The sequence below is a fragment of the Ascidia mentula genome, chromosome 9 (assembly GCF_947561715.1).
Source record: "Ascidia mentula chromosome 9, kaAscMent1.1, whole genome shotgun sequence".
In the NCBI taxonomy this organism is placed as follows: Eukaryota; Metazoa; Chordata; class Ascidiacea; order Phlebobranchia; family Ascidiidae; genus Ascidia; species Ascidia mentula.
In genome coordinates this window covers 5,170,336-5,195,946 of record NC_138574.1, presented here as the reverse complement: position 1 = coordinate 5,195,946, position 25,611 = coordinate 5,170,336, and the positions used below count along the sequence as shown (strand labels likewise).

Here is a 25,611-nt window from a genome sequence, read left to right as displayed (position 1 = left end):
GCCATTATTCATTCTGGCAAAATAAAGAGTTGCTTTATTCTCTCAATCGACATTTGAGATTTTGAGCTTAGTAGCAATTGATCAGAATATACATTTGCCCTTTTTTTCGGTAACTTAGCGTGTTGTACGTATTTCCATTCCCCAAACCTATAACTAATGGTATAAAATAAATACATAATAGTATAAAATTATTATATTAGTGGTCGTTTTCAAAAGTGAGGGAATGATTCAAGTCTAAAAAATGGATTGCAAGTTGCTTTATCTCAGTGCTTCCCAACCTTTTCAGTTCGCGACCCACTTTTAATGCAAGTTTTATTGTGCGACCCACAATGAGATATGACCAATGCAATAATTTCGTGATCTAATAGAAATCTGTAACATTTAGAAATGCTTCGCGACCCACCTGAAGTAGCTTTGCGACCCACTGGTCCGGAAACACTGCTTTATCTGACGCCGGCATGCCTGATCATTTAGAGACCAAAATCGCCATTATTACGTCACAATGTGTTTTAAATAGTAATCGTCACCCTACAATAGAAAACATCTGTATGTACCCCGAGTTGCACATGACCTGCTATTTTCAGCACATTTGTAATTACTTGGGAACACGCTATCCGAACATCACTTGAGAATGTGCTGACGAAGGAAAGGTCGTTTGTTGTCGGTGTGTTTTCATAACTATTTCTGGAGCACCGGCAAAGCAAATATCACCTCTGCATTCATGTTGCGTGCTAGTGTTCATTTTTGCAATACGATGCATTTGCAAAATGTGGGACGTTCACATTACAAGATCTGTTGTATGATCATCACATGGCATCTGTTAACATGCAGAATAAAACAAGCAGTAATCCATTTGGTGATGTCATTCTCACAACCACAAATTGATAAAAAAAAACGATTTTCGTTATGTAGGAAAATTTCGCTTACATTGTTTGTATAAAAGCAATAAATGACGCACAAGAAAGTGTGCAACTTGAAACAGCATTTCGCAACAGGGCGTTGTCACGTATTGGCATAAAATGGAACGATGTCCGCTAGTTACCCTTTGTGTCGGCTCAGCACTTGTTTTCAACCAATAAGCTTTCAGCAATCAACCGGCTGCACTGTTACAAGAGGTCATTAACCCACAAACGCGAGTTTGTTTGTAACGTGATCAGATGTGATTTTTTTTGTTTTGGGTACAGGTACGTTAAATGACTGCCCTGAATGAACAAATTTCATTGCTATTTTAACAACAACGGTTAACAGATCTAGAACTCATAAACCTTTACCGCTTGTCACATTATATATTCCTGCTCGAACAATGAAAATGTTGAAAATATGAGACATTGTAGCCATTATCCATACTTTTATCTAAAGTTTTTGTGCTTGTTACGGTTTGTAAGCGACCTTTAGGATATTGGCAATGTTTTTCTACATATTTTTGTGAGAATAGTTGTATAGGTGGAGACTAAATCTAGTCAAGCATGGTTGATGCAAAACTTTAACATTGATTTTCATTGATTTTTGAACTTTGCCATTATATCAATATTTATTATGAGCAGAGCAGTTAAAAGGCGACTGTTTGTTAAATGATAAATTTGCACAAGTGGGTTTTCACGATAAGAAACGTGTGCTGTAAAATCCTTCATCCCGGCACATTCTTAACACCTCGGCTGCAATTCCACTTGCAGCGAAACGATAGTGATTAGTTTGGAGCACGACGGAGTAATTGTTTCTTTGAAGAAACGGTTTAAACCTATACCGGTACTACTACAAGACGAGTCTTTTGGCACAAATAGTCAACTGCCAACGTTTTGGTTACGATGAAGCAGCCTTCATCAAGATGTAAGGAAATTATTGTTACATCCTGTTGAATTCTGCTGCATAGGAATATCATTTGTTTCTCGTTGTAAAGAATATTGCTTGATAGAAAGAAACGAGTTAGCTTGGTAAAACCAGGTTGCTGCAGCAACCGTAGAAAGGCCAGAATATTGTGCGAATGACGTCATTGTTACAAAAAGTTGCGATTTTTCACATTGGATGAGTTAAAACTAACTGCGCGCATTTACAAACATTGTTTTGAATTTCCATGCACTTGTTGTCACCCAAGAGTTGTCTCACGTCGGACAATTCCGGAGTTTATTCGTTCAGGGAGAAGGGTAAAAGTGCTTTAAATGTTCGGGATTTTCCAATATTACATGCTCTGAAGAGTTTGGTGACAGGTAATTGACGCGCCAATTACCTCATATATCAACAGATTTAATTCCTGTGCTGCCGAAACTATTTCACAAAAATATTGTTCTTGTTAGTCTATCTTTTTTTTAACATTTCCATTATAATTTGGATTTTTACTTAAAGTCCAAAAAAACTAAACAAACTGCATTCCCAGCATGAGCATATGGTGAGATTTTTCCGGATGAATTGCTTGCACGAATCGCTGTTTTTACAGCAGCAACACTTCAGTAGATGCGTTTTTAGCCTTTTGGTTATGACTCGACGCTTTGTGCTATCCCTGAAAACACTGCGATACTTTTCATCTGGTAATTTAGTCTCGTTAAACTCAGGGATTTCGCTTTTCATTTTTGTTAATAGTTGTGGTATTAGGATACTTTTCCAAAGAATGTCTGAACTGTTCGCTTTGCAAATTTGTCTGCTTCGACAGAAATGAATCGTTTTCCGAATTAGAGACGCCAGTGGTGAAAGTATAAGCCGGAACGTATGAGCCGAAAAAAAAATTAGCCTCAAATGATTAGCAAACAAGAACTGTATTATTCTGCCGATATCTTTTGCTATATAATACAGAAGTGACTGTTATGGACCCATTTACCTTGGTCCTGAAAAATGACATTTAAAGTTCTGAATCTAATCAATGTATAAAGGCCACATTGTTATGTCCCTAAAGCCAAATTGGTCGTTGTGTTATGTGTAATTTCCAGAATATCGTCTCTGCTGGCGTTGGCCCAAGTCTGAACATGTCAACGCAAGTTTGCTTTCCCTTAATGTATGTTGTAGAAATTTCAGCCCCAATGTTCAAGGACCATAAACTGCAAATTAAGCGTTAACTTGGTAGTTGCAGACTGCAGCAGAGGCCAGATGCGAAGTGTTGTTAGTTGTTCGTAAAAATGGAAGATTCTAAAACACACCAAGAAGAATTTTGCTTGTCCTACCCCTTTCCGTTTCAACAGTCCGTGAAAGTGGTTGGAAATGACACAGATTGCTTCGAAATGGCTCAAAATGTGGCGAAAAAAGTTGAGCACAAAAAGGTAATGCTCATAACTAGCATTTGTACCCATACTTATCCAGTCATATAAGAAAGTCACCAACAGTATGCATTATAGGATTGGGACGAATCATTCTTTGTGTGCGACATTGGAAGAATCCTTGATCAGTATAAGAGATTCAAAGAAGAATTGCCTCGTGTTAACGTTTGTTACGCAATCAAAGCAAATTCGCTTCAACCCATTGTTTCTACAATGACCGCACTTGGCTGTGGATTTGACTGCGCAAGCAAGGTAAGAACATAAATCAGAAGCCCCTTAAATTTTTAGCACTACAGATGTGGGAATTATTTTCACGCACTGTATTACAATCTTTCTACAATTTCCAATAAAACAACAACGCACACTGTTTTTAGAATGAGATTTCAATGGCTTTAAGGAGCGGTGTTGATCCGGATAAAATCATCTTCGCTCATACTTGTAAGTTCTCCTCACATATCTTGTTCGCCAAGGAGAAAGGAGTTAAAACAATGGTGTTTGACAATGAAGAGGAGCTTTACAAAACCAAAGAATTGTATCCAGAAGCAAGGTTCTGTGACTAAATGTTGAGTACTTTCGTCTTGGGGAGGTGCAGTAAGCAATATGTAAAAACCTACGCAGGCTTCTTCTGCGGATACGCACAAGAGAAAAAGACGTTAGAAAACCTTTCGGAAGCAAATTTGGTGCCACATTGGAGGACTCCAAGGGATTACTTCAAACAGCCAGGAAACTTGAACTCAACGTTATAGGAGTAAGGTAAGTGGCAAAATTCAGCTCTAATAAAATTGTTCGACTTTTAAAACATGTAAAAGTCAAGCTAGGGAAAACGATAAATGTGTACGAATATATAACACTTACTTTCAGCTTTCACGTTGGCTGCGGCTGCTTTAATGCTGATTCATTCAACCATGCAATCAAGGACTCAAAACAGATTTTTGATTTTGCGTGTGACGTAGGATACAAGTTCAACTTACTGGACATCGGAGGAGGTTTTCCCGGATCTGAAACTGAAAATTCCGTCGTTCCTTTTACTAAAGCACGTGAACTCTATATATGCACAAAATGTTAATGTTATTTTCCCGTGTGATTTTTTTTATCAGATGGCCCGGATCATCAGAGAGAGTTTGGATGACAATTTTCCTCCTGAAAGTGACGTCAAATTTGTCTCCGAACCAGGAAGGTACTTTCCCGGACCTGCGATGGCATTGGTAACCAACGTGGTTGGCAAGAAAGTAATGGATGGTTAGTCTGAACTTGGGTTGTCTGGTATACGTGCTGGTAAATTTGAAAATTATTTCAGTCCTACACATTTATTTAATGCGTTATGAACACGGCGTAACCATTGTGACCTGTACACATAACACATAAGACAGTTTGAAATATTTATCCCATGTTTTTATGTTTTTTTTATCCTTATTTTCAGGTTGTATCTGCTACTACGTTGGTGATGGTGTTTACAACAGCTTTTGCAATGTATTGGACAACGCCAAATATTCAGCAAGACCTCTTCATGTAACTAATCTTGCGGACACTTACTTTAATCCCTGAACTGCCTTCTTTACTTTTGCCAGATTGTGAAAGGTGTTCCCCGACAAAGCAAGTTGTATGGCATATCTTTAGATGGTTCTGATGTCATTACTAAGTCAGTGTTAATGCCCGAAGTTGACCTGTTATCCTGGATATATTGGAAAGGTTAAGTTATTAATTGTGATTGTGTGAGACATCAAGCGATAATTGTGACAAACTTATATATCTTCCATTTCTGAAGTTGAATGTTTATTACTTGCACATTATTAGCCTATATTTATAAAAACATTTTCTGTTTTTAACTGTTTGGAGATATTGGAAAACCATATGTACTGTAAATATATCCACAGGGATGATAGTTAATACTCAAACATACACAAATTATAACTTATATTTAGGAACATAACTCACGGTTATTTTTCAAAACAGATTTTCAAAATCTTGAAAACAAACATCAGGCTTCTAATCAGGCTCTAATGATAAGTTATCTTCAAAACAAAACCTAATTAGATATAATACAATTGTTTATGGAAGCATAAAATACCACTTACTTTTTTCAATTTTCGAGTTGCCAATGTTCCCCACGGCTACATTGTGGGGGTATTTACGCCAGCTCGTGTCCTTATCCTGCGTGTTTTTTTAGAAATGGGAAGTTATGCCGCACTGACACAATTCGGATTCAACGGTTTCGTCACCTACAAAGCATTTCATTTCATCACCGAATCTAAACTGTAAGATATCTTGTACACATATTCTATTGATCCCTTACATAGATGATGCATTTATTTGCAGGGAAGAACTGAAAAGCACAGCAATGTTTCCATCTCTGCTTCCATGTATTGAATGCAGTAAAACTGATGAATAAGCTGTTATAGGGTTTTCTCAAAATGAAGTTGTTTACTGGCTGTATCGCGTGTATAATGATTGTATAACATGTTATATGGATCCTTTTGAAAATGTGAAATGTGTTGTTTCAGTATTACTGTTAACACTAACGCTCTAAAGCAAGCATTTGACGCTCTCACCAATCAATTGACGTCAAAACGCTAACGCAGGAGTTTATACACAGCATTAAATTCCCCATGAAACACAACATGGAAAAAGAAACTCATCTAGATTTAAGTAACTATATATCTGACGGACCCTGTCGAATGCTGGCACTATGGCAGTCAAATTGAGTATATTTAGAGACCCAAACACAAGTAGCTTATGAATTCCAAACCCATCCAAGGCAATTTTTCGCTTTCGCTCACTCAAAAAATATTGTAACCAGTAGTGGTAAAAGTAAGCTGGAACGCTGTTCCGGTAAAAGAAATCTTACCGTTATGCCGTTCCGGTACAAAATCGGCTGGTGTGTTCTAAATACTTACAAGAACCTTAAATTCATTAAATTTACGCACAAATTTAACAATTTATTCACAAATTCTGTAAATTTACACACTTATTATTTTTAAACCTGACACACGAAAAAACTTTGATTTAGGGAAACCCTAGTCCAAACAAATTTTTAAATACGGTGACGCAGAAATTCAGACATTGAATTCCACCCCAAACACCAGTACTGACCTTTTTAATGGAAATACTGAGAGGTGTCTCTACAGTTACCGTAAAACTACGTTCCGTAAATGTGTCCTTGATATTACGCGGGATAAAATCCATAGCAACGGTAAACTCAGCGAAGAAAGTGTTAGTGCAGACAAAAGTTAAGGTATATAAACTAACTGTTGCTAATTAACGATACAATAAATGTTTTTCCTTGTTTATGCAAAAATTATCCTTGCTTAGCAGATACATATTTTATTACCAATTTCTGAATGCTATGCATACATTTTCTTAGATTTTGAAACATGCGATATGAAGTAGCCTAATTTAAAAACAGCTCTGTGATTTACTAACACTTACGATGATTTCTGCACAAAGAAGATCAGTTGATGCGGCTTCAGGAAAAACAAAACGTACTGGTGTCACTCAACCACTGTTAAAAGTAGGTCCATCTGAATTTTTTAATTTTTTCATGCAGGATAAATTCATGCCCATGCAATGGCCAGATTGGTAAAAGCGTCACCATTTACAAACTTTTCAGTCTGACCCTGTGTCAGTTGAATGCTATAAATTTCATCTTAACTGTCGATTCACACAATTATTAAAAAATCAAAATTTCACAAAAAATTCTTTTATTGACATGTTATCACTTTTTTCCAGTCAGAAGTATTTTCCAAACATGTCACCCCTGTTCCACCGAGTGCATCAGCAATTCGATATGAGCCTTTATCAAGAAGAAGTCGCAAAACTGGAATGTTGTTTGTACCAAAGTATGTCCAGATATAAATCTAAATAAAACAAACTGTTTTCTTTTGGCAGAAACAAATTGTGAACATTGTTTTATTTATCTTTGTAACACTTTGTTGCATAAAATGCCAAAAATTACTTTTTTATGTCTGAGTTTTTTTGTTTCAACCAAATTTTCACAGGATATGACAGCAAAAAAATAAATTAAAACAAAAACTTTTTACAGAACTGCTGAAAGCTCTCAGTCCATCTCTGAAAAAAATGAGAATATTCCAAAGTTTAAGTAAGTTGTTACATAAAACATTTCAACAAATGTAAATGTCACAGTTTAACTTATTAGATCTTTAATAATGACACTTATTTGATTTAACATAGGAAAAAATGGTGTTTGAAAGAGAATTATTTCAGAAATCAATCAAGCTTAGATCACACCTTTTTGAAATGCTGTGTTAAACTTCTTTAAAGGAAGACAATTACATAATGTGTAAAAATTTTATCTCAACAGAGCTCTTGGGTTGGAAGTGAGACCAGAACAGGTTGTATGGAAAGGTTGGGAACCTGGTGAAGAATACACAAAGAATTTAACATTAAAAAATGTTCATGTAAAAACACAAAAAATCAAGTAAGCATTTTTGTTGCTTATTTTGACACAATAAGTTGCTATTACTGTCAAAGTTTATTTACTGTGTTTTTTGTTACTTTTGCAAACAGTATTCTGTTTAAACATGAAACATTGCAGGGTTCGAATTAGCAGTTCGCAATTCGCAAATTGCGAACCATTATTGGAGTTATTGCGACCCGTTTTTGGAATAATTGCGACGCAACATGAAGCAGATTATAAGGCACAGAATCCTTCTTTATCTATACATTCGTACACGCAACAAGCGCTGATGCAAACAACGCTGTTAACTTTTCTTGGCAATGTCAACGACTATTTACTTTTAATCCTTGTATTTTGTCAAACCTCTACTGCGCAATAATTACTAAGTCAATGAAACGATAGCGAAGTATTATGGAACAAATATTGAGTCAACGAGTTTAAAACAGTAGGTTTCAAGCGTAATGCACAATATATATAGGAATTTCAGTTGTAACATTTTTGCGATTAGTTTTTTTCCCGCTAATTTGAACCCTGCATTGAGGATAATCTGCACAAAATGTATTCTTCTATTAGAAGCAGGATAATTCTTTTTTTCATACATTTATTTTCCACCAATTGAACTTGCACAGACCACAGTGTTTGTTTGTGAATTAATATGTTTGTTTAACCACAGTTGGAAACCTAAACTGTTGTAATAATGTTTTGAATATGCTTGCAGTTTATCGCTCAGGCAAACATGGTAAACAACAATCACCTTTGCAATTCCAGATACAAAGTTCCAAGCTCAAGGTTTTTTAGCACTTTATTTCCACAAGCAATTGTCCTGAGTGCTGGGACAAGCTTCACACTTCCTGTAACATTCCGTCCTCTGGAAAAGGTAAGAATTACAAAACATGTTCTTATGTAAACCTTCGTGATTTTTGTAGTGTAATAACCAAAATTCTTGTTCTGTATCACATGCAAAAATTTTGCTCCCTTATTGATTACATTTAAATTGCAATGCTTGTTACCCAAAATATACAGCAAATAAAACAAGCTCTTAATAAGTACTTGGTGCCATCCACTCTACAGTAACTTCAAACCAACCATGTATTTATATTCAAAGGAAAAATATGAGGACAGGATTGAGTTCAGTACTGGATCTGGAACCTTCAGTATTTCACTGCAGGCTTTGTTGCCTGAAACAAAGTTACATTTGCCAGAAAGCATTCATTTTGGTCTCACAGCAATTCATGACACAATGGAATTAAACTTCGAAATGAAGAATATGAGGTTTGTAAATGATATATGAAAATATGCATAATTCAGCAATACAAATAACATGTGAATCACATGATAGCTTGTATATGGGTAAAAGCTTATCATATTTTATTGGTATTTTAACGGACACTATCTTAATTTGAAAAAAATATATCAATGTTGTGTTGAAAAAGAGATTTTTAAAATATTTTTCTAATAAAATATAAATAGTACCCTGACTTGATAATATTTGCTACACAGTGTTGTATATAATTTTATCTCATAATGTTTTTTAAAGTTGCTTGGTTTGTTTAACTTGTTTTTTACTTGTTTCCACAGCAGCGAACTTCCGACCAACTACTCATGGCAAGTCTCTGAACCTTTTGCAATAATCCCAACATCTGGACTGCTTCAACCTACAGCCTCATGCACTTTAAAAGTAATTTTTCGTCCAACTACTGCAAATGTATTCGAGGCCACAGCAGTTTGCTCATTTGGACAAAACATGGTGAAAACCATGAAACTCGAGGGAATTGGTAAGTTCAAAAAAATTGTAGTTTATTTTAAATTCATATTTGTTAATAACAGACCTCATGTCTAAATGTAGTTTAACTTCAGAAAACATATTTCACAAAAAAGGCATCACTAAACACCAGGTTTTTTATATCAAAAAATTGTGGCACACACAACAAGTGGTGTTGGAAAAAAGTTAATTTCAAAAAAATTATTTGACTAATGCTGCAAAAAAGCTTGCTTTATATAAAAAAAAAACAAATTGTATTTTTAAAGGAAAATACCCTCATATTTTGGTCAGCACCAGTACCAAGTTGCCAAAGGATCTGGAAAATGAAAATTCAATGCCAGTCTTGAAGTTCAATAATGTGAATGTCCACCACTCAGCTGAAAAGTTCATAACCTTGCACAACTTATCCAATGGTAGGTTCTGCTGCCCACTTTTATAAGCAAGGTTTTAATTGCAAAATAAATATTGAACAATATGTTTTTATTTTTTGGTATTTTGTTGTGATTAAAAAGCATGATATCTATAGATACCACAGACTCAATTGTCATTATGACCATATCTCTTGAGTTACTTTCCATCAAAGAAACTTCAGAACTTTGAAAAAGCTTTTGTTCTTTGTATGTTGTAAGATAGGTTCAAGCATCTATTGAAGAACACTCAAACCTCTTTTATACTTCTCCAGTAAAAACACCTTTCAAGGTGCAACGATTATTTCAAACACTTCGGCTAGATTTGCCATTCCACTCCCCTATCACCAGTGGCATGATTCCTGCGATGGGAAACTTCAAACTACCAGTTAGTTAAATCTGTTTTTTTTGTAATTCGTGTGTTACAATTTTTGTCCACACTTATTTTGCACATTTCGAGTTTTACAATGGTCTATTGAAAAACAACTACATATTATATATATACACACTGTACAAGTTTCCTCTTTTGTAAGAAGTTGGGCTTTTCCAAATATGTAAACAATCTTTTTCAGGCTGGAGTATTTAGTTGGCAGAGACTTATTCGATTTTCTATGCATTTCTATGTAAGCATGTATTACTTATTTTTTTACAGATTACTTACACTCCCCATGCGGCGGGCAAAACAAATGTGGATTATTTTAAAGTGAGTGCATTCGGAAGTATCAGCAAGTCAACACTCAAGTGTATTGGATCCTGCACTGGTATGTGTTGTTATGTTTCACATTTACTATTTAAAAATTACACAGTAATAAAATCAAAGGAAGTCATCGATTTATATTGGTAATATGGGAATTGTTATTTTGTTGCAGTTGGTAATACTTACATCTGTTTAGGTCCCAACATACAACTAAGTGTATCAGCAGTTAACTTTGGAGTGGTAAGCCAGGGAAAATCGGCAACAAGGTCTTTTCAGATCACCAACGAATCAGACTGTGAAGCAGTTTACCAGGTAAGCTATATTGTTTCAACATATCTTGCACAAGGACTGGAAATCCAATTTAATTCAATTTTCAGATTCTTCTCGATGAATGTAACTGTGTGTTTTCGGTGAACAGCAACAGCGGGTTTCTGGCATCAAATTCTTCACAAACACATATTGTCCATTTTACCCCACCTCACTCCATCAACTACCATAAAAGGGTCACTATTCTTATTCATGAACAGGTAGCTCATTCTATTTTGTGACTATTCTGGTTATTTCCATTGTTCAATTGAATAATAAACTGTTTTTGCAAAAGTTGCAATGCCGCAATTACCAGCTTTACAAAACAAACATTTCAGGACTTCATTTTTGCTTTATAGGAACCCATATTTGTTGATTTCTTGGGAACTTGTCACACAGAAGAATGCAAACCACCAATGCTAAAGGAAGAAAATCTTCACAGATACAGAGTCCATGTTGAAAGAGGGCTCAGTCATTACCCTCCAGACATACTTAACAGCCAACTGAAGTATGCTGATCAGTTTCACTGTCAATTAACCACATGACTTTGAGCAATTTGGTTATAATCAATATATACTAATATAATCATAAATTAGCACTTTATTTTTTTAAACTATTTTAAGCTTAGAACTATGTTTTACAGAGAAGGGAAATTGGTACAGGATGAAGATGGGTATTTGATGTTAGCTGGAGACAAACAAGAACTTTTATTTGACAAACAATCTCCAATGGATGAATATTTTGATGATGGACACAATACTGAAATCACTGTTAGTATTTTTTATCGACATTCCTTATTGTTGTTATTTATATGTATGTCTAAAAGTGAATGTTTCACAACCAACTTTTGCTTGTGATGACCTTTTTGTTGTCATTGTTTTAATAATCATGAAATATAGGATTTTATGCATGAAAAAGAAAGTGGTTCAACATGCAGCAATGATCAGTGATTTTGCAATTTAACATTTGTATTGTGTTTAGCACTACCCCCCACATGTATCACTTGACCAAGCCTCTGTGTGGATTGGCCAGGTTGAATACCACACATCATGTCATGTGACCATACAAATGACCAATCACACCAGAGGAAAAGTAACAGCAATGTGGATTGATGGTAGCCTTATTTCTTTTCTCAACATAGTTTTCTTTGTATCCAATAATAAGTGATTTATTGTCATTATAGACCCCACCTGTGTGTTTGAGGTCCATCCATCGTCGTGTGATATTCCTCCACTGAAATCAACTGACTTCAGAATTATTTTCAAACCAAATGCCCCAAATCAGTTCTTCGGCAAAGAGCTTGAGTGTTACGTTTTCTATAAGGTTTGTTTGGCCAGATATTTTTGTAAAAATCTCTGTTAATTTCTTTTGGTAAAAAACTTTTGCACAAATTCTTCTGTTTAAATATTTTAATTAGTATATTAAATGCTATCAAACACCCAAAACATACTATAATCAGCAACAGACCAAATTTAATCAGTGAACTCACTTTCACCATCTGATGTAGTAAAATTACAAGGAAAGTGCACAAGTATTTAGGGAAAGATTTTATGTGCAGTGTATGAGAGATTATCGGTTGGTTGAGGATGTGAGTATCTGTCTTCCATGGTTGCTTACGGTCGATGTTTCAGCGCATACCTTTGTTGGCAGCAACGAAACTTTCCTTCCCGAATCATCGTTCAGCACTCAAAACATGGTGAGATAGTTTGTTATTAAATTTTCTGAAAAAAGTCTATGGACTATAGTATGAATATTTACAGATACAATTACTTGTATGTGTATTTACATGGTTTTAATTGCTTTTAGATTTTGCCTGCTGTATCAGCTGGTGAAAATTCATACAAGACAATCTTATTGGAAAACAAGGGGAACACTCCACTGCTTTACCAATTTGTTAAGGTAGAATTTTAAGTAAAGCCCATGGCTTATATTTTATCCTGTTTCTAATTTTGCTTTATTGTTAAGTTTGCCCTCAATATTTTTCATTGCTGTGGCAGATAATTTAGGAGCTTGGATTCACTCCTAAAAACACCCATAATATTTATACTTAGCTGCCATAGCTTTTGACAAATTCAAAGATATGTAAAAACATATGTAATATGTGCAAAAAAAGCCATAATACTGGAAAGTTGCAGACAGGGTGTGTACACGCACTGTTTCGACCTGTGAGGTCTCATCAGTGCAGCTGTTGACATATGTTTGAAAATATGGTAAAAATTTTTTAGAAAATATTTTAGCATAAACTGTGTTTTTTTAGGCACAAAACGATGGTTTTATTGTGAAACAACAACAGGGTTTGGTGAGATCAAGATATCACATTAGCACAGTGAGACTCAACCCTAAGAAAGTTTCAACTTACAACAGTTTTGTCACCTTGCGCTTAAACGACAACACCAAAAACGACAAGGTTTGTTTATTTGACTTAAAAAGATATTTTGTCGTTTTAGTTTAAACATGTTTAAAAATACTTGACTTATCGATCACTTGGTCATTCTTAAAATATGTGTCATTAAAAAAATCGTTTTTCCTTTTGTTGGTTTACCAACGCCTTTAAAAATGAACATGATTGAGTAAAGAAAAGAAAGATATGTTAATAAATGTGTTCGTAATTTTATTGACAATTTGTATTTTAAACTTGCAACAACTTTCCCTTTTGAAATTGCTATTTCCTCCAATCTAAGTTTTTTTACTGACAATTTACGAACAGAACTGAACATAAACATATAAAATACCAATCAACGCATGAAAATGAATGCATATTTTCATCACAGATCATTAAACTTGTTGGGTCTGGAGAGCAGCCTGAGCTGTTGCTTAGCAACGAAGGTGAAATGTACTTCCGTCCAACCTGTGTATCGACCACCAACAAACGTGAATTTGAAGTCCAAAATATTGGTCGCATTCCGCTTATGTTTAACTGGCATTTTCCGGGAAGAGATTCAAAGTTCTTGTCTGTTACACCTCAGGAAGGCGTTATTTATCCCAACGAAATACAGGTAGGTGGGGTAATTTAAATTGCTCATCGAAATAGTCTGCTCCTGACTTTTACAAAGTGGTTTAAAAAGTTAATGTAAAATAGTTTAATGAGAATTGAAATAGTGTGCATGTCAGCATCATAAGAAATATCTATTAAACGTTGGGGTTTGTTCAGCATTAACGTATTGTTTGCAACCTAAATAGTATGCGACTTTGCAAATATACTGTTTAAAAGTTGTAGTGCACAGCTTATAAACACTATGGAAAATAACCGTCAAAATTAGTTCCAAACCTCACCGTGTTAATTATTTGCTTAGAATCACACTTGGACATTCACTCCAGCCGAAGGAAAGAAATACGTTTTCAAGCCCATCTGCTTGACTTGGCATTACCAAGCAGACAGTCAGTACGCATGTTTGTACAACAAAGCTGACGCAAGACTCTTTGCCATCCGCACTGTGGGCGAGGGATTTGAAGGGGACATAAAGGTAACGTTATTGATACGTTTCTTTCTAAACATTACTCGGTATGTAAAGTATGAAAATGTGCTTAAGTTGTGACTGATGCAATAATCTGTATAAGTATAACAATCAACTACTTTCTAGCTTTGGCATTTCTAACTTAATAATCTGTTCTTCTGGCAAAGAGGAAGCCTTGTTGAATAACAGGCGAAACGTCGGTGAATAAAGTTACGTTTTATCTTTGCCAGAAGAACAGATTATTAAGTTACAACATGCCTGGCAGCAACAAAAACATTATATTTGGCATTTCTGTCAAAAACACGCACAAAGTTATCTTATTGCCTAAGATTCGAGCTTCATCAAACAAATCATACATGTCATAGGAACTGCTGGTGCTGATAAGATAATTACGTGTAATAATGAGTTCTACATTTGAACATGTGGATTTTAGGCGGAACGTTGCAACGTGGACTTCGGGTGTGTGATAACAGGATCCAACTCAACCCAACCTCTCATCCTATTTAACAACTCGGAATGCGATCTTCATTTTCGCTTATGTGTTGAACAACATATCAACAGCCAATATGGCGAAAATCCAGATGCGAAGTTAGTTGACTTGCTGTTGTTTTGGCCTATAGCCGTATGTTACCGTGGCTACAAAATTGTCATTTAAGAAAAATGTGTAATTTAGCAACTAATTAAACTTTCTGTTTTTTTTTGAAAAAATGCTGTGGAATTAAAATTATCTGTTATTTTATCAGTAACAATTAAAATTATTTGTTATAACTAACATAAACAGTTTGATTTATCAGTAATTGAATCTTGGTCAAAAACAATAACAATAACATTGTACTTTTTATAGCGAACCGATCGGCCTAAAGTTGAACAAATGGGAGGCAGTTCTTCCAGCCAGGTCGAAAATTCCAATCTCAGTCACAGCTCATCCATACAGAAGAGTTCTCTATACTTGGTCACTATTTTATGAATTACTCAACACGTCTGGTGAGTAACATAGATTATGAGGAGGTTATTTAGTATGTAGAATAGACGTTTATGTATAAACGATATTTTTCTGCAGGCGAACCGATCAATAAAAATTGCCGGATTCTTTTATCGGAGTTGAGCGCAGAAGGAGTTTATCCAACATTGTCTGTCATAGGTTTGTAAATGAAATATGTTGTAATGAACTGATTGAAAGCTACAAACGTACTATAGAGTTTAATTCACATGTACAGTAAATCAATACAGTCCCTTTACTACTGGGGTGTCTTTTTCTCCAGACAATACAAAGTTTGCCATCATCCACCGTTGTATATCATTTCGTTGTCTCATTGTCATATTTTATTACCAGTGGAATTCGTACGTTTCAACGTTTGCCACACGTGTCAGCCATCTCTAGTTGTCTGTTTCTTTAGAATTTACCATTAAAAAGTCGGGATAACCGTTACGGTATTTTATTAAAGTCGGCGCTTTAACAAATTTTTACCTGCCATCAGATGTAACACACGAGGATGTTAAAACCACCAAATATAACCGGGTAGTCATGTTCATACAAACCCGAGTATTTGCTGTCGTATTACCCCTAATAGAATCTGATCTTCTGGCAAATGTTAACGTAGTTTATTTCTCCGACTTTTCATCTGCCATTCAGCGAGACTTCATCAGGGTTCACCCAACGGTTATTTCATGAACAACGTCAATTTCTGCCAGAATATCAGCTCTATTGTAAATTGCAGCGTGTCTGGTAGCAGCAGGAGCACAAGAACTGTTGTTCTTTGCTAAAATTTGGGATTAAATCATGCTTAACCAATACAAGCACTTCCTACAGACGCTCGACCATCAGGCAGTGGAAGCAGCATCAGTAAAACCCAACTGTGGAGATGGTTTTCACTCGAACATCTAAACACTTGCCTTGATTCTGATCCGACTACAGCCGAACTTGTATATTCTGTCAACACAAGGCACAGGTAACGTGTATAGCGCTTCTTTTATAGGTGAACTGAGTGACCAAACTTCAGGACAAATGTATCCAATATCAAAAAAGTTATGTGAAGACAATATGAGTTAATTTGTTAACGCAATACCTCATATGGCTTAATACGCTAATAGAACTGCTGTCAAAATAGGCGGTTTTCCAACTAGATGCCAAGAGACTGTTTCGAAAAATTGACTTATTTGCTATTTTTATGGCAGCACTTCGAGACGACCGAGTCTGTACACGAAATCCATCATGGAATTCAACTTCGGGGCTGCTTCCATCGATTCCGAACCTTGCTATGTCAGCATGATGGTGCAAAATACTGGCCTTGTGGAAACCAAATGGTGAATTATAATTTCTAGTTATTTGGATATTTGGTCGTTTTTAACCAAACTGAAATAAATTCGTGTACTCAGGGCGTTCCTCTTTCCCAAAGACATGGAACTTGATATGGATTATTGGGCTGAAACCGGTGCATTTGATCCCGAAGAACTTCACGAACTCCACATTCAAGATAATATGCTGTTTACTGGTAGGTATATCAGCTGATGGAAAAAATAATTCTCGAATTAGATTCACGCAAGTTGTATTCCTTTTATGGCACACTGACTTACTTAAAAATCGACAATTTTGTGTTTTATTGTGAAATGCAGTTCATTCACAATTTGATTTCAATCGTAGGACTTCACTGGCCCCAAGTAGGAATCATTTAAAACGTAGGAATCATAAATTACTAAAAAATTAGAACAAAAAAACAAAGCTCGTGTTGAGAAAGTAAATCAAAATTGTGTTTTATTTCAGTCACATTGCAGACCTTTATTAAGTCAGGATGACGATTTTTTGTGTTGTTTATTTGTCCACGTGAGCGCCTAACTGCGCCGAAAAACATCTACAATCGTGCAACATACGATATATTACGTTTGTCATTAGAAAGTACAAATGACAAGATAATCACGTTTAGAAGAGAAAAACTAAGCACGCATGTCCAATATAATAACATTTTACTTTCTATAAGACAGTGCTCTTGAAAATAAAAACAAAAAATAACAGCATGGCAACCTTCTGTATATTTGCTTCAGTGAAACCCAGTCGGGGAGTTCTAAAACCCGGAGAGAGCAGAACGATTTTACTCAGCTACAAACATGATGTAGCGGGAACTCACAGACTTCCAGTGTTATTCAAGATAGAAAACGGCAAAGAAGTCCTGGTACGTTACTAATACAAAAAAAACACAGTGTAGCAGCCATTGAAAAGCTTTGTTTGGTGGTCTATTATTTGGGTCAAAAATATTTTTCTCAATGTGCAGTTGAACTTTATTGGTGTCACCGTTCAACTAAACCGTCGTTATCTTCACTTCCCTGGAACGAAACACACTTTCACACCAGTTCCTATCGGTGGCCCGACACCCCCGAAACAGGTTGGTAAAAAAATAGTCGATTTCCTAAAATTTTGTACATTCTTCAACTTACACGCCATGAAAATTTTTTCTTACGATTTGTCATTAGCTTTCATAATACTTGTAATAGCTTATTGTTTTGTGTTACTGGGAACTTTGTGTCTTTGTAAATTACCTTTTTACGGTTGTTAATTTTGCGCACTTGGTCGTTAGATAACATGGTCACATGTTATCATGGGATTTTGCCCTACAAAGTACACCTATAACAAATCATACTCAAATTTGTACTGTATGTTACGCCAGTCAGTATTTTTGTTTATTAATTGCCATTTTCAAACGACAGCTGTATGATATGTTCAACGGCGGGTGTATGTCGGTCATATACGAAGTAGACATGGAACCACTGCGTGAGCTACAAGAGTCGAACTACAACCACCCTGTACTAACCTGCCTAAACCCGAGAGGGGAAATCCCACCTGGTACTTCTGCAAACATGGAGTGGATTTTCTCGCCCCTGGAAAGTAAAACTTACACTGTAAGGAAATGTTTTATTCTTTTTTCTGTTTGAGCTCAAAATTATGAACAGATCATTGCCTATTGGTTTGAGGACTTGGCTGTTTTTTCTGCATTAAAATTTGAAAAAACAAAATTCTGACTACCACTTCATGCAATCCTTTCGTTTGAGTATTTGTAAATTGTCCAATACTGTGGCACTTCCCTCTATACCCTGGAAAGTTTGTTATTCCCAATAACCATGTCATAATCACGCTAACGTTGTTAATATTTGTAGCAGCAAAAAATGTATGTATACATGATGTTATTCTATTAGGAATACATGTTATTTGGATACGGTATTACTGTTGTGTTAGGTGGACATTCCAATTCACATAATTGGTGGAGAGACTGCTCTAATCACCTTCAATGGAATCGGTTACGACGGTAGAGCGATGGGTGGAACCATGCCCATGCTTGATCAACCTGCAGAGTACACAGCAGTTCCAAGCACACAAAAGGTCCCTGTGCCTGATCAGGTAAAGGTCGTTGAGTTGGTGATATTAAGTTTTTGTTGTTGTTATATGTGTATAAAATCACGCTTATTTAAGGTATGAATCCAACTACTTACCAAATAAAGCTGTTCCCAATTAAAACAACTGGTCATCCAGTTTTTCTCGCTTATAACATCATATTACATACGTGCTAAAAATGCGACTCCTCAATTTTAGATCATGTTTTTGTCGGAGGAGCGTGTCAGTTTCGGGAATGTCCCCTTGTTTAGTCGTTCACGTCACGTGATCTTCCTTTCCAACAAGTCACATGATCGTCCTCTCTCGTATTCCTGGCACGCGGCATCGGAAATCGTCAACGACGTAAAGTTTGGTTTTGAAACGATTTTAAATGTTTGCACATTATTTTGACAAGATTTTGCTTGTCACCACATGGTATATTGTTTTGTAGCTTTAGCTATATTAAAGCCGCGTTTACCCGGCAAATTGGAGCGATATACGACAGAATAAGCTCTGTTTAAGATTTAAATTCACGACCCTGGGCATTCCGCTTAATGTTATGACGACTTCGTTAACTCATTTCTTATATAGTGGTCATATGAAATATATTGCAGACGCCCACAGCTTGCTAAATGATAAACACAACTTGTGCATGTCTAAATACTGTACTAAATAAGGCATTTAGTGTACTTCTACAAAGGATATGTGTTTAATTTCACGATAATGTAATGTAGGGTTTTGTCGAAACGTCGCTGTATAAACAATATGTATATTACACATGTTTACCCGCATACATTTTGCGTTAGATCGAAAACCGTGGATCATCATATAGAGTGTTTCCTTGTTTTAAAATCAATTTTGATATTATCAGGTGTTGCGAGTTGAGCCGGTGAAGGGATATCTTGCTCCTGGCGAACGAACGATGACACGAATAACCTTCTGTGCGGCAGGACAACCCTCATTCTTTGACCTCGACCTCATATGCGAGGTTGTTGATGAAATCAAGATGGCAGAATACCACGCAGAGCTCGAGGCGTGGCAAGCAGAGCGTGACCGACAGGCTGTCGAATTCCACATCACCGATGATGACGTGCCCGATGACGTCACCAAGCCAGAATCCTTCGAGGTACATTCAGGTCCGTCCAAGTACAGCATGACGTCACCTCGACGTAATTTGGAAAACGTGTTGAACAAAAGACCGTCTCCACTGCGGTTAACCGACAGTGTTGTGTCAAAGCAATCTTTGAAGGTAACAGATTACAACTTATAAATGCTCTTAAATTTTAACGTGGTTTTAACCTTTGTTCGGTTTTGTGCAAGGTTTTACCTTTTTGTTACCTTTTCGACATTATTTTATTTTTTGTTCTTTTTGTGCAAAAAATTGAAGATGAAGCAGTTTCCCATAAGAAATTGATACAACCATTTTGCCACAAAATACGAAAGGCTTTATTTCGTACAGATTGGTATCAGCATATACCTGAGCATAATTTAAATAATTTCCACTTTTTGTAGTCCGAGCGCAAGAATTTCCAAACTCTTCCACCAATCCGCTTTGAAAACCCGGTCAAGTTGCCAAGCAACCGTTCACGATTGTTGCGTCACGAAGAGGCCAATGTAACGAACGAGTGGATTCAACCGCAGTCCCCAAGACCCTTCGTGAACCACTTGGGTGTCACAGCTCGCACACACGATATCGCAGAATTCCGAACCAACTTTTCAAAACAGAGCAAAGCCCACTTTGTCGACAGGTGATGATCACAGAATAATGTGTTATATGTAAAAGAAACTAACAGCTGTTTCAGTGTTTCGGATGTAAATCATCATAGCTTAGTTTACAAAGTCCCCCAGCAGCTACTATTTAAGCATGTTAGTTGTTAGTCATGTTTTTTTTCGTACGTTACTCACGTGTTTTGAATGGTTATATACTGCACAATACTAAGAATGCTCCGAAAATACGAAATACATACACCCACAAGGCAAACAATCGGTCTCTAGAAAAGTAGAACAGTTTGAGAAATTATGACAATGTTTGTGTATTGCCTGTATCACAGTGTTTACAGCGTAATGATTTTAATTAGCCTGTATCACAGTGTTTAAACTTTAAAAAATTAATCTTATTTTTAGATGGAAAGTTTTTTACACTTTATTTTGGTATTATTTATTTTGTTTAACTTAATATTTAGAAACTTGCAAGTTGCATATCCGGTCGGAGCTCGTTCACCGGAAAGTCAATATCCGCTCACCACTTGCAACGAAGGAGAAAAAGATGTCGTCATATCCGTACTTTCAAACGTACTCAGGTTGGCCATCATTTATTGTTACTGTTTTTTATGTTTGTTGGTGATTAACATTGATGCACTTGGTGTTGTAATTTGGAAGATAACATTTTTTTATGCAGGGGTCTTCTGGATGACCCGACATTCCACGGTGACGTCAGAGATATTGCGACCCAACCCACCCCGTACTTTGGCCAACTTGCGAGGGAGGAAGAGTTGGATGTTGATCTGGAGGTGGAAGTTGACAAGGAGAATGATAAATTAGATGAAGACAAGAAAGATGAAAAGCAAGAGGAAGATTCTAAAGTTGACGAAACGAAAGAAGACGACAAAGTAAGCGTTGTAATTGGGTTGGATGATATTTACATAGAAAGTATCGAGATTCTATTATTGATCCAAACCCTTATTTAGGAGCAGGAAGAGGCAGTGATCAGAGAAGAACCTGGGAATCAACAACCTCCACCTCCTCCGGAACAAGCTACCACCAACTTGATGGACGAAATTCTCCGACAAGAGGGCGAGGTAGGATACCACAGATTCAACTTGTTACCACAACCACCCCACAAAACTAAAGCTATCAAATATTTCGCATAAATTTAGACCCGTTTCTTTCACTAGAAACACTACTTTTTGTTGATCATATTGAATTTCCAACATGATTTAATCGTTTGTTTTTGCAGAGTCGTCCATCTTCAAGCGGAACCCAGCAGTCAGCACGTGACCGCGCTACGGTTGGACGATCAGCGATGTCCTCAACGCGTAAAAGGGAGATTGAACAAGACATATTACAGTACGTACAGTGGAATTGTTCACATACATGTTCTTTGCCTTGTGGTAAAATAAACTCTGGTTTGCAGTCTGTCTGGTTACGTTCCTTTGAATATCCCACTTCTGCAAAACAACATATTGTACATTTGTTTAACCTCCATTTCTGGTGGTGAAGTCAATGTCAAAACGTGTACAGGCGTGACAAAATTTCCTTGTCAATGACCAACGCTTAACTACACGTAACTTTTTTAAATACAACCTCACAATTGCCTTCAGGATGCCGGAGTTTGGAAGTTTACTGGAAGATGTTTTCTCCTCCACTATCACTAATATCATGGAAGAAGCTCTGAAGGGTGACGTCATACTTACTGCTCGGCCCAGAGCTGTCGCTTTACCGCCCTCACGTGGTGGAGACAGTTCTGAGAAAAGGTACGTGGAATGATACATGGCAGTGTTGTTTTGTTGTGATCTGAATGTGGTAACGATGCCAATAGAGTTTGTATATGATTAATGTAAAAGCTTTAATTTTTAGTTTTAAACGTGTTGTGAATCTGTCTTAAAGTCTTATCTTGTTTCAGGCCTTCGTCGAAACCGGGGAGTTCTCGCAGAAGTGCGCCCACTAACGGAACTCCGAGGAAGCGAAACTCGAAAAGTTCAAGATCTTCTGTTTCGCAAAACTAAAGCACCTTCTTAACTTCGTGTCTTGCTCTTTTTGATATTTGGCATGTATTCGATAGATTTTATTTGTTTGTAATAAACCAAAAATACGAAAGCACATTTTATGACTAATCAATCCATACTACAACACCTTTATTATCTGCAATATCATCTACAAAGCAAAGTGTTAAATCCGATTTCGTGTGACAGGAATCCAATAGTTCGATCCGGATGGAAAATGTAGCTGTAATGCATGGTTAAATTAGTATATGCCTTTGATGGACCAGTGCACTGCCTTTTTACAAAATTTTGTGCTTTAAACATGCATTATTAAAAATTCTCAGGCTGAGGGGCTATCAATGAGGCTACTGCTTGGCGTGGTAGGAATTGCACAGAGCCTAATAAAAGAGACGACCCGGATTTTTTACACGATTGGATAGAAAAAGCTTTAGTTTTATTCTATATTTTGTCTCAAATATTTTTCACATGGCATTTGCCGAGTCATGCTCAAATTATTTAACGGGACCCGACAAAAACACGATGAACCTTTTTTGGAAAACATGGGGTAACATTACATTTTCTAATTGTCCTAAATTTCCTGTCTCTTAACCCTAATACAAGACACCCCAATTGTATGCGGTTACACGGAAAATATACGTGTACCGAGGAGTGTTTAATTGTAGTGAAGATCGTGATATGGTGTTGACCGAACCGTTATGCTTATCGTGAGTACCACGCCCACCGCCCAACCTACAAACAATGATGTCGGAAATGACCTCATCATTAAATGACTAAGATATATGTAAGGCGGAAAATTGAAGGTAAATACGGCAAAACACAAATTCATTATATTTCACATGTTTCATAAAACAGCGTTAGGAAAATTCCTGGGATTCACTGCAATTGTTTTCGTTTGATGCGAATTTCATGTGTAAACTATGCTCGCTTAATTACATGGCGTGACATAAATAGCAAGCTACATAAAATAAACCCCAACAGGGTTAAATTTAAATTCCGTTTAATAGGTCCATTATAGTCTAATGTATAACAAGGGAGTTGCACAGCGAACATGGACGAACAGTTGTCAACCAACACAAGTAAGTATACAAATCATGCTGTATTTCAGCGTAAAATTGCACAAAATAAAATAAAGGCAGCCAATTGTGTTGTAAAAAACAGCACACTATAACTGGGTTTTAAACAGCCCGTCAACTTTCAGCAGCTTTGACAAAATTTTACGTCTGTCGACCAGCAAGCTTGGTCTATATTTTCCAACCTCACGTCACCAAATGGATTAAATCTTAACCGAAAATCGGCAAATGAGATCATTACGCATACAATATGGACAGTTAAGTTGCAGACTGCCAACATAGAGTGAAAGGTATAGCCTGTGCCTTTCACTGGGGCAACAAACAATGCAAGCACTAAAAGGTCACCAGCAACACATATACCTGTACATACTCCAAGTCTTACCACCAACCAATAAAGTTGTTTGTTGTTCGCCATTTTACTGATCTTGGATCGCCAATGCTGGACAAGTGGGTTTACTACCAAGCCTAGGAGCACGATTTGAAACAAAGAAGCCAACAAAAAAGCTGTGGGCATTGCCACTCTTTGCGTCATGTTCATATCAGCGCTAGTACAGCGACCAAACACAGCTTTTTGGGACACAGTCGAAATTACAAGGATCTGAATAATGCTAAATGCAGTGTGACCGACAACTGCACAAATGCTTACTATTTTAACTGGTTTAGTCTTTAATCTTTTCAAACATTTTGTGTACATTCCATTTTGGCGCAGCCAGAGTATCAAGTACGTGAGAAGTCTGGCGCCGATGGCAAGCAGTACATGCAGTATTGAATACGCTTTGCAAAATCTTGTCGATCGTTGGTGAATAAAGTCTTGGGCTTGAAACAAGCAACATTCTATCAGCAACATCACCACCGCTGTACAACATAGCGTGTTTGTCCATTGTAGAAGTTTGGTCCCGTGCTTGCACTTGTATACAAAATTTACCAAAACCAAGTACAGACCAATCGCTATGTTTAGAAACGTCACAACCTGAGAAGCCACTTCTCCTGATGTTCCATGAGATGCAACAGAGTTTCCTAAATCCGTAATATTCGTCTGGATGGTTTGATTTGCAGTCATGCTGAAGTCACTGTTTGCAGCCATCCTACTGTTGAGTCATTGAAATTTTGGCAACAGTATCATTAGATTTATACAAACAACAGCAAGGTCTGTGTCGCTCTGCAAAAGATTTTATAATCACTTTCGATTTAATTAATTACTTCTTGTTAAGGCTCTCTTTTTACTGACCAACTGAGACTATGGTGACGGTAACAAGTATGCATCTGTTTACTTATTTTCTACTTTAAGCTGCATGCAATGTGATTGAAATCAGTTGTGTCTGGTCCCTTGGCTGCATTATTTTCCCTTTTTTTCCTTGCGTTTACCCCAACATAATGAAAAAAAACATTTCTGTCTTACTAGAATGAAATAGGGCTTGTTTTGAACTGCAATAACTCGGTCAGCGAAATATGTGCTGAACTACAATACCAGTATCATGGTGACTTGATTATTTCTAATTGCCACCCGATATGTAGCAATTTGGCACCAAATTGTCGTTGAAACTCATCAAAGTAAGGTCGTAGTTTCGAGAAAAAATGCACTAAGGCCACATCCTATAATCGTGTCCATGTATTATTTGATGTAGCATATCCGGACGATTCATTTCCTATGTTATTTATCACTAATCTTTAAAACATGCGTTGGTGTGATCATACTGGCGGCAGCAGCTACAATATGTTTTTATTATTATTTTTGTTCACTATGTAATGATCTAATTGCCACGAAAGCAATGGAAAACTTCGTGCATGCGTTTGTCAGCACACAACACTTTTGCGATAATAATCCATCGATAACTTATCTTATCAAGATCGTCACACATACACGTTTCCGTAAACATATCGTCCCCTTCTTTGTAAAAATAAAAAGTAACAAAAAAAGCAATGTTTGTTTAATAACTTGCAAAAATACGATATTCCAAGAAATGTTTACTTAACAGAAAATCTTATACCCAGTGGCAGTGAATATTGGTAGAAAAAAACTCTGTCAAACTTATGACCGGGAGAAAAACAAGTAAGTGTTAGCAATATTATATGACAGCCACATTAATACGATGTTTCCCTGAGGTTTGAGGCATTAAGTAACAAACGAATATATTACGTTCAGTCTGTTGTTTTGTGTGTAAAACATATCTTTCAG

At 36.5% G+C, this 25,611-nt stretch overlaps 3 protein-coding genes across 3 annotated transcripts; all 3 read left to right on the top strand.

Moving 5' to 3' along the window:
* Nucleotides 1-3,104: 3,104 nt before the first annotated feature.
* On the top strand, nt 3,105-4,308 carry LOC145913933 (ornithine decarboxylase-like). The gene is made up of 5 exons (XM_083001703.1): nt 3,105-3,245; nt 3,321-3,494; nt 3,617-3,789; nt 3,861-3,995; nt 4,104-4,308. Exons 1-5 carry the CDS (start codon nt 3,105-3,107, stop codon nt 4,306-4,308), a joined length of 828 nt encoding a protein of 275 aa, XP_082857829.1.
* A 31-nt stretch (nt 4,309-4,339) lies between these two features.
* Nucleotides 4,340-5,631, top strand: LOC145913932 (ornithine decarboxylase-like). The gene is made up of 5 exons (XM_083001702.1): nt 4,340-4,481; nt 4,663-4,751; nt 4,811-4,931; nt 5,410-5,497; nt 5,559-5,631. Exons 1-5 carry the CDS (start codon nt 4,340-4,342, stop codon nt 5,629-5,631), a joined length of 513 nt encoding a protein of 170 aa, XP_082857828.1.
* An 818-nt stretch (nt 5,632-6,449) lies between these two features.
* Nucleotides 6,450-22,458, top strand: LOC145912946 (cilia- and flagella-associated protein 65-like). Its single transcript, XM_083000417.1, has 41 exons — nt 6,450-6,474; nt 6,604-6,750; nt 6,969-7,078; nt 7,282-7,338; nt 7,561-7,677; nt 8,425-8,533; nt 8,762-8,928; nt 9,235-9,431; nt 9,685-9,831; nt 10,101-10,213; nt 10,478-10,586; nt 10,719-10,834; nt 10,900-11,049; nt 11,188-11,336; nt 11,472-11,598; nt 11,810-11,942; nt 12,012-12,151; nt 12,387-12,524; nt 12,635-12,727; nt 13,086-13,235; nt 13,600-13,824; nt 14,122-14,292; nt 14,717-14,871; nt 15,128-15,267; nt 15,344-15,424; nt 16,094-16,232; nt 16,459-16,587; nt 16,660-16,775; nt 17,323-17,450; nt 17,550-17,660; nt 17,983-18,174; nt 18,509-18,670; nt 18,863-19,006; nt 19,515-19,892; nt 20,156-20,391; nt 20,827-20,943; nt 21,042-21,252; nt 21,331-21,441; nt 21,600-21,709; nt 21,964-22,116; nt 22,266-22,458. Exons 2-41 carry the CDS (start codon nt 6,670-6,672, stop codon nt 22,366-22,368), a joined length of 5,715 nt encoding a protein of 1,904 aa, XP_082856543.1. The 5' UTR covers nt 6,450-6,474; nt 6,604-6,669; the 3' UTR covers nt 22,369-22,458.
* The last annotated feature ends 3,153 nt before the right edge of the window (nt 22,459-25,611 follow it).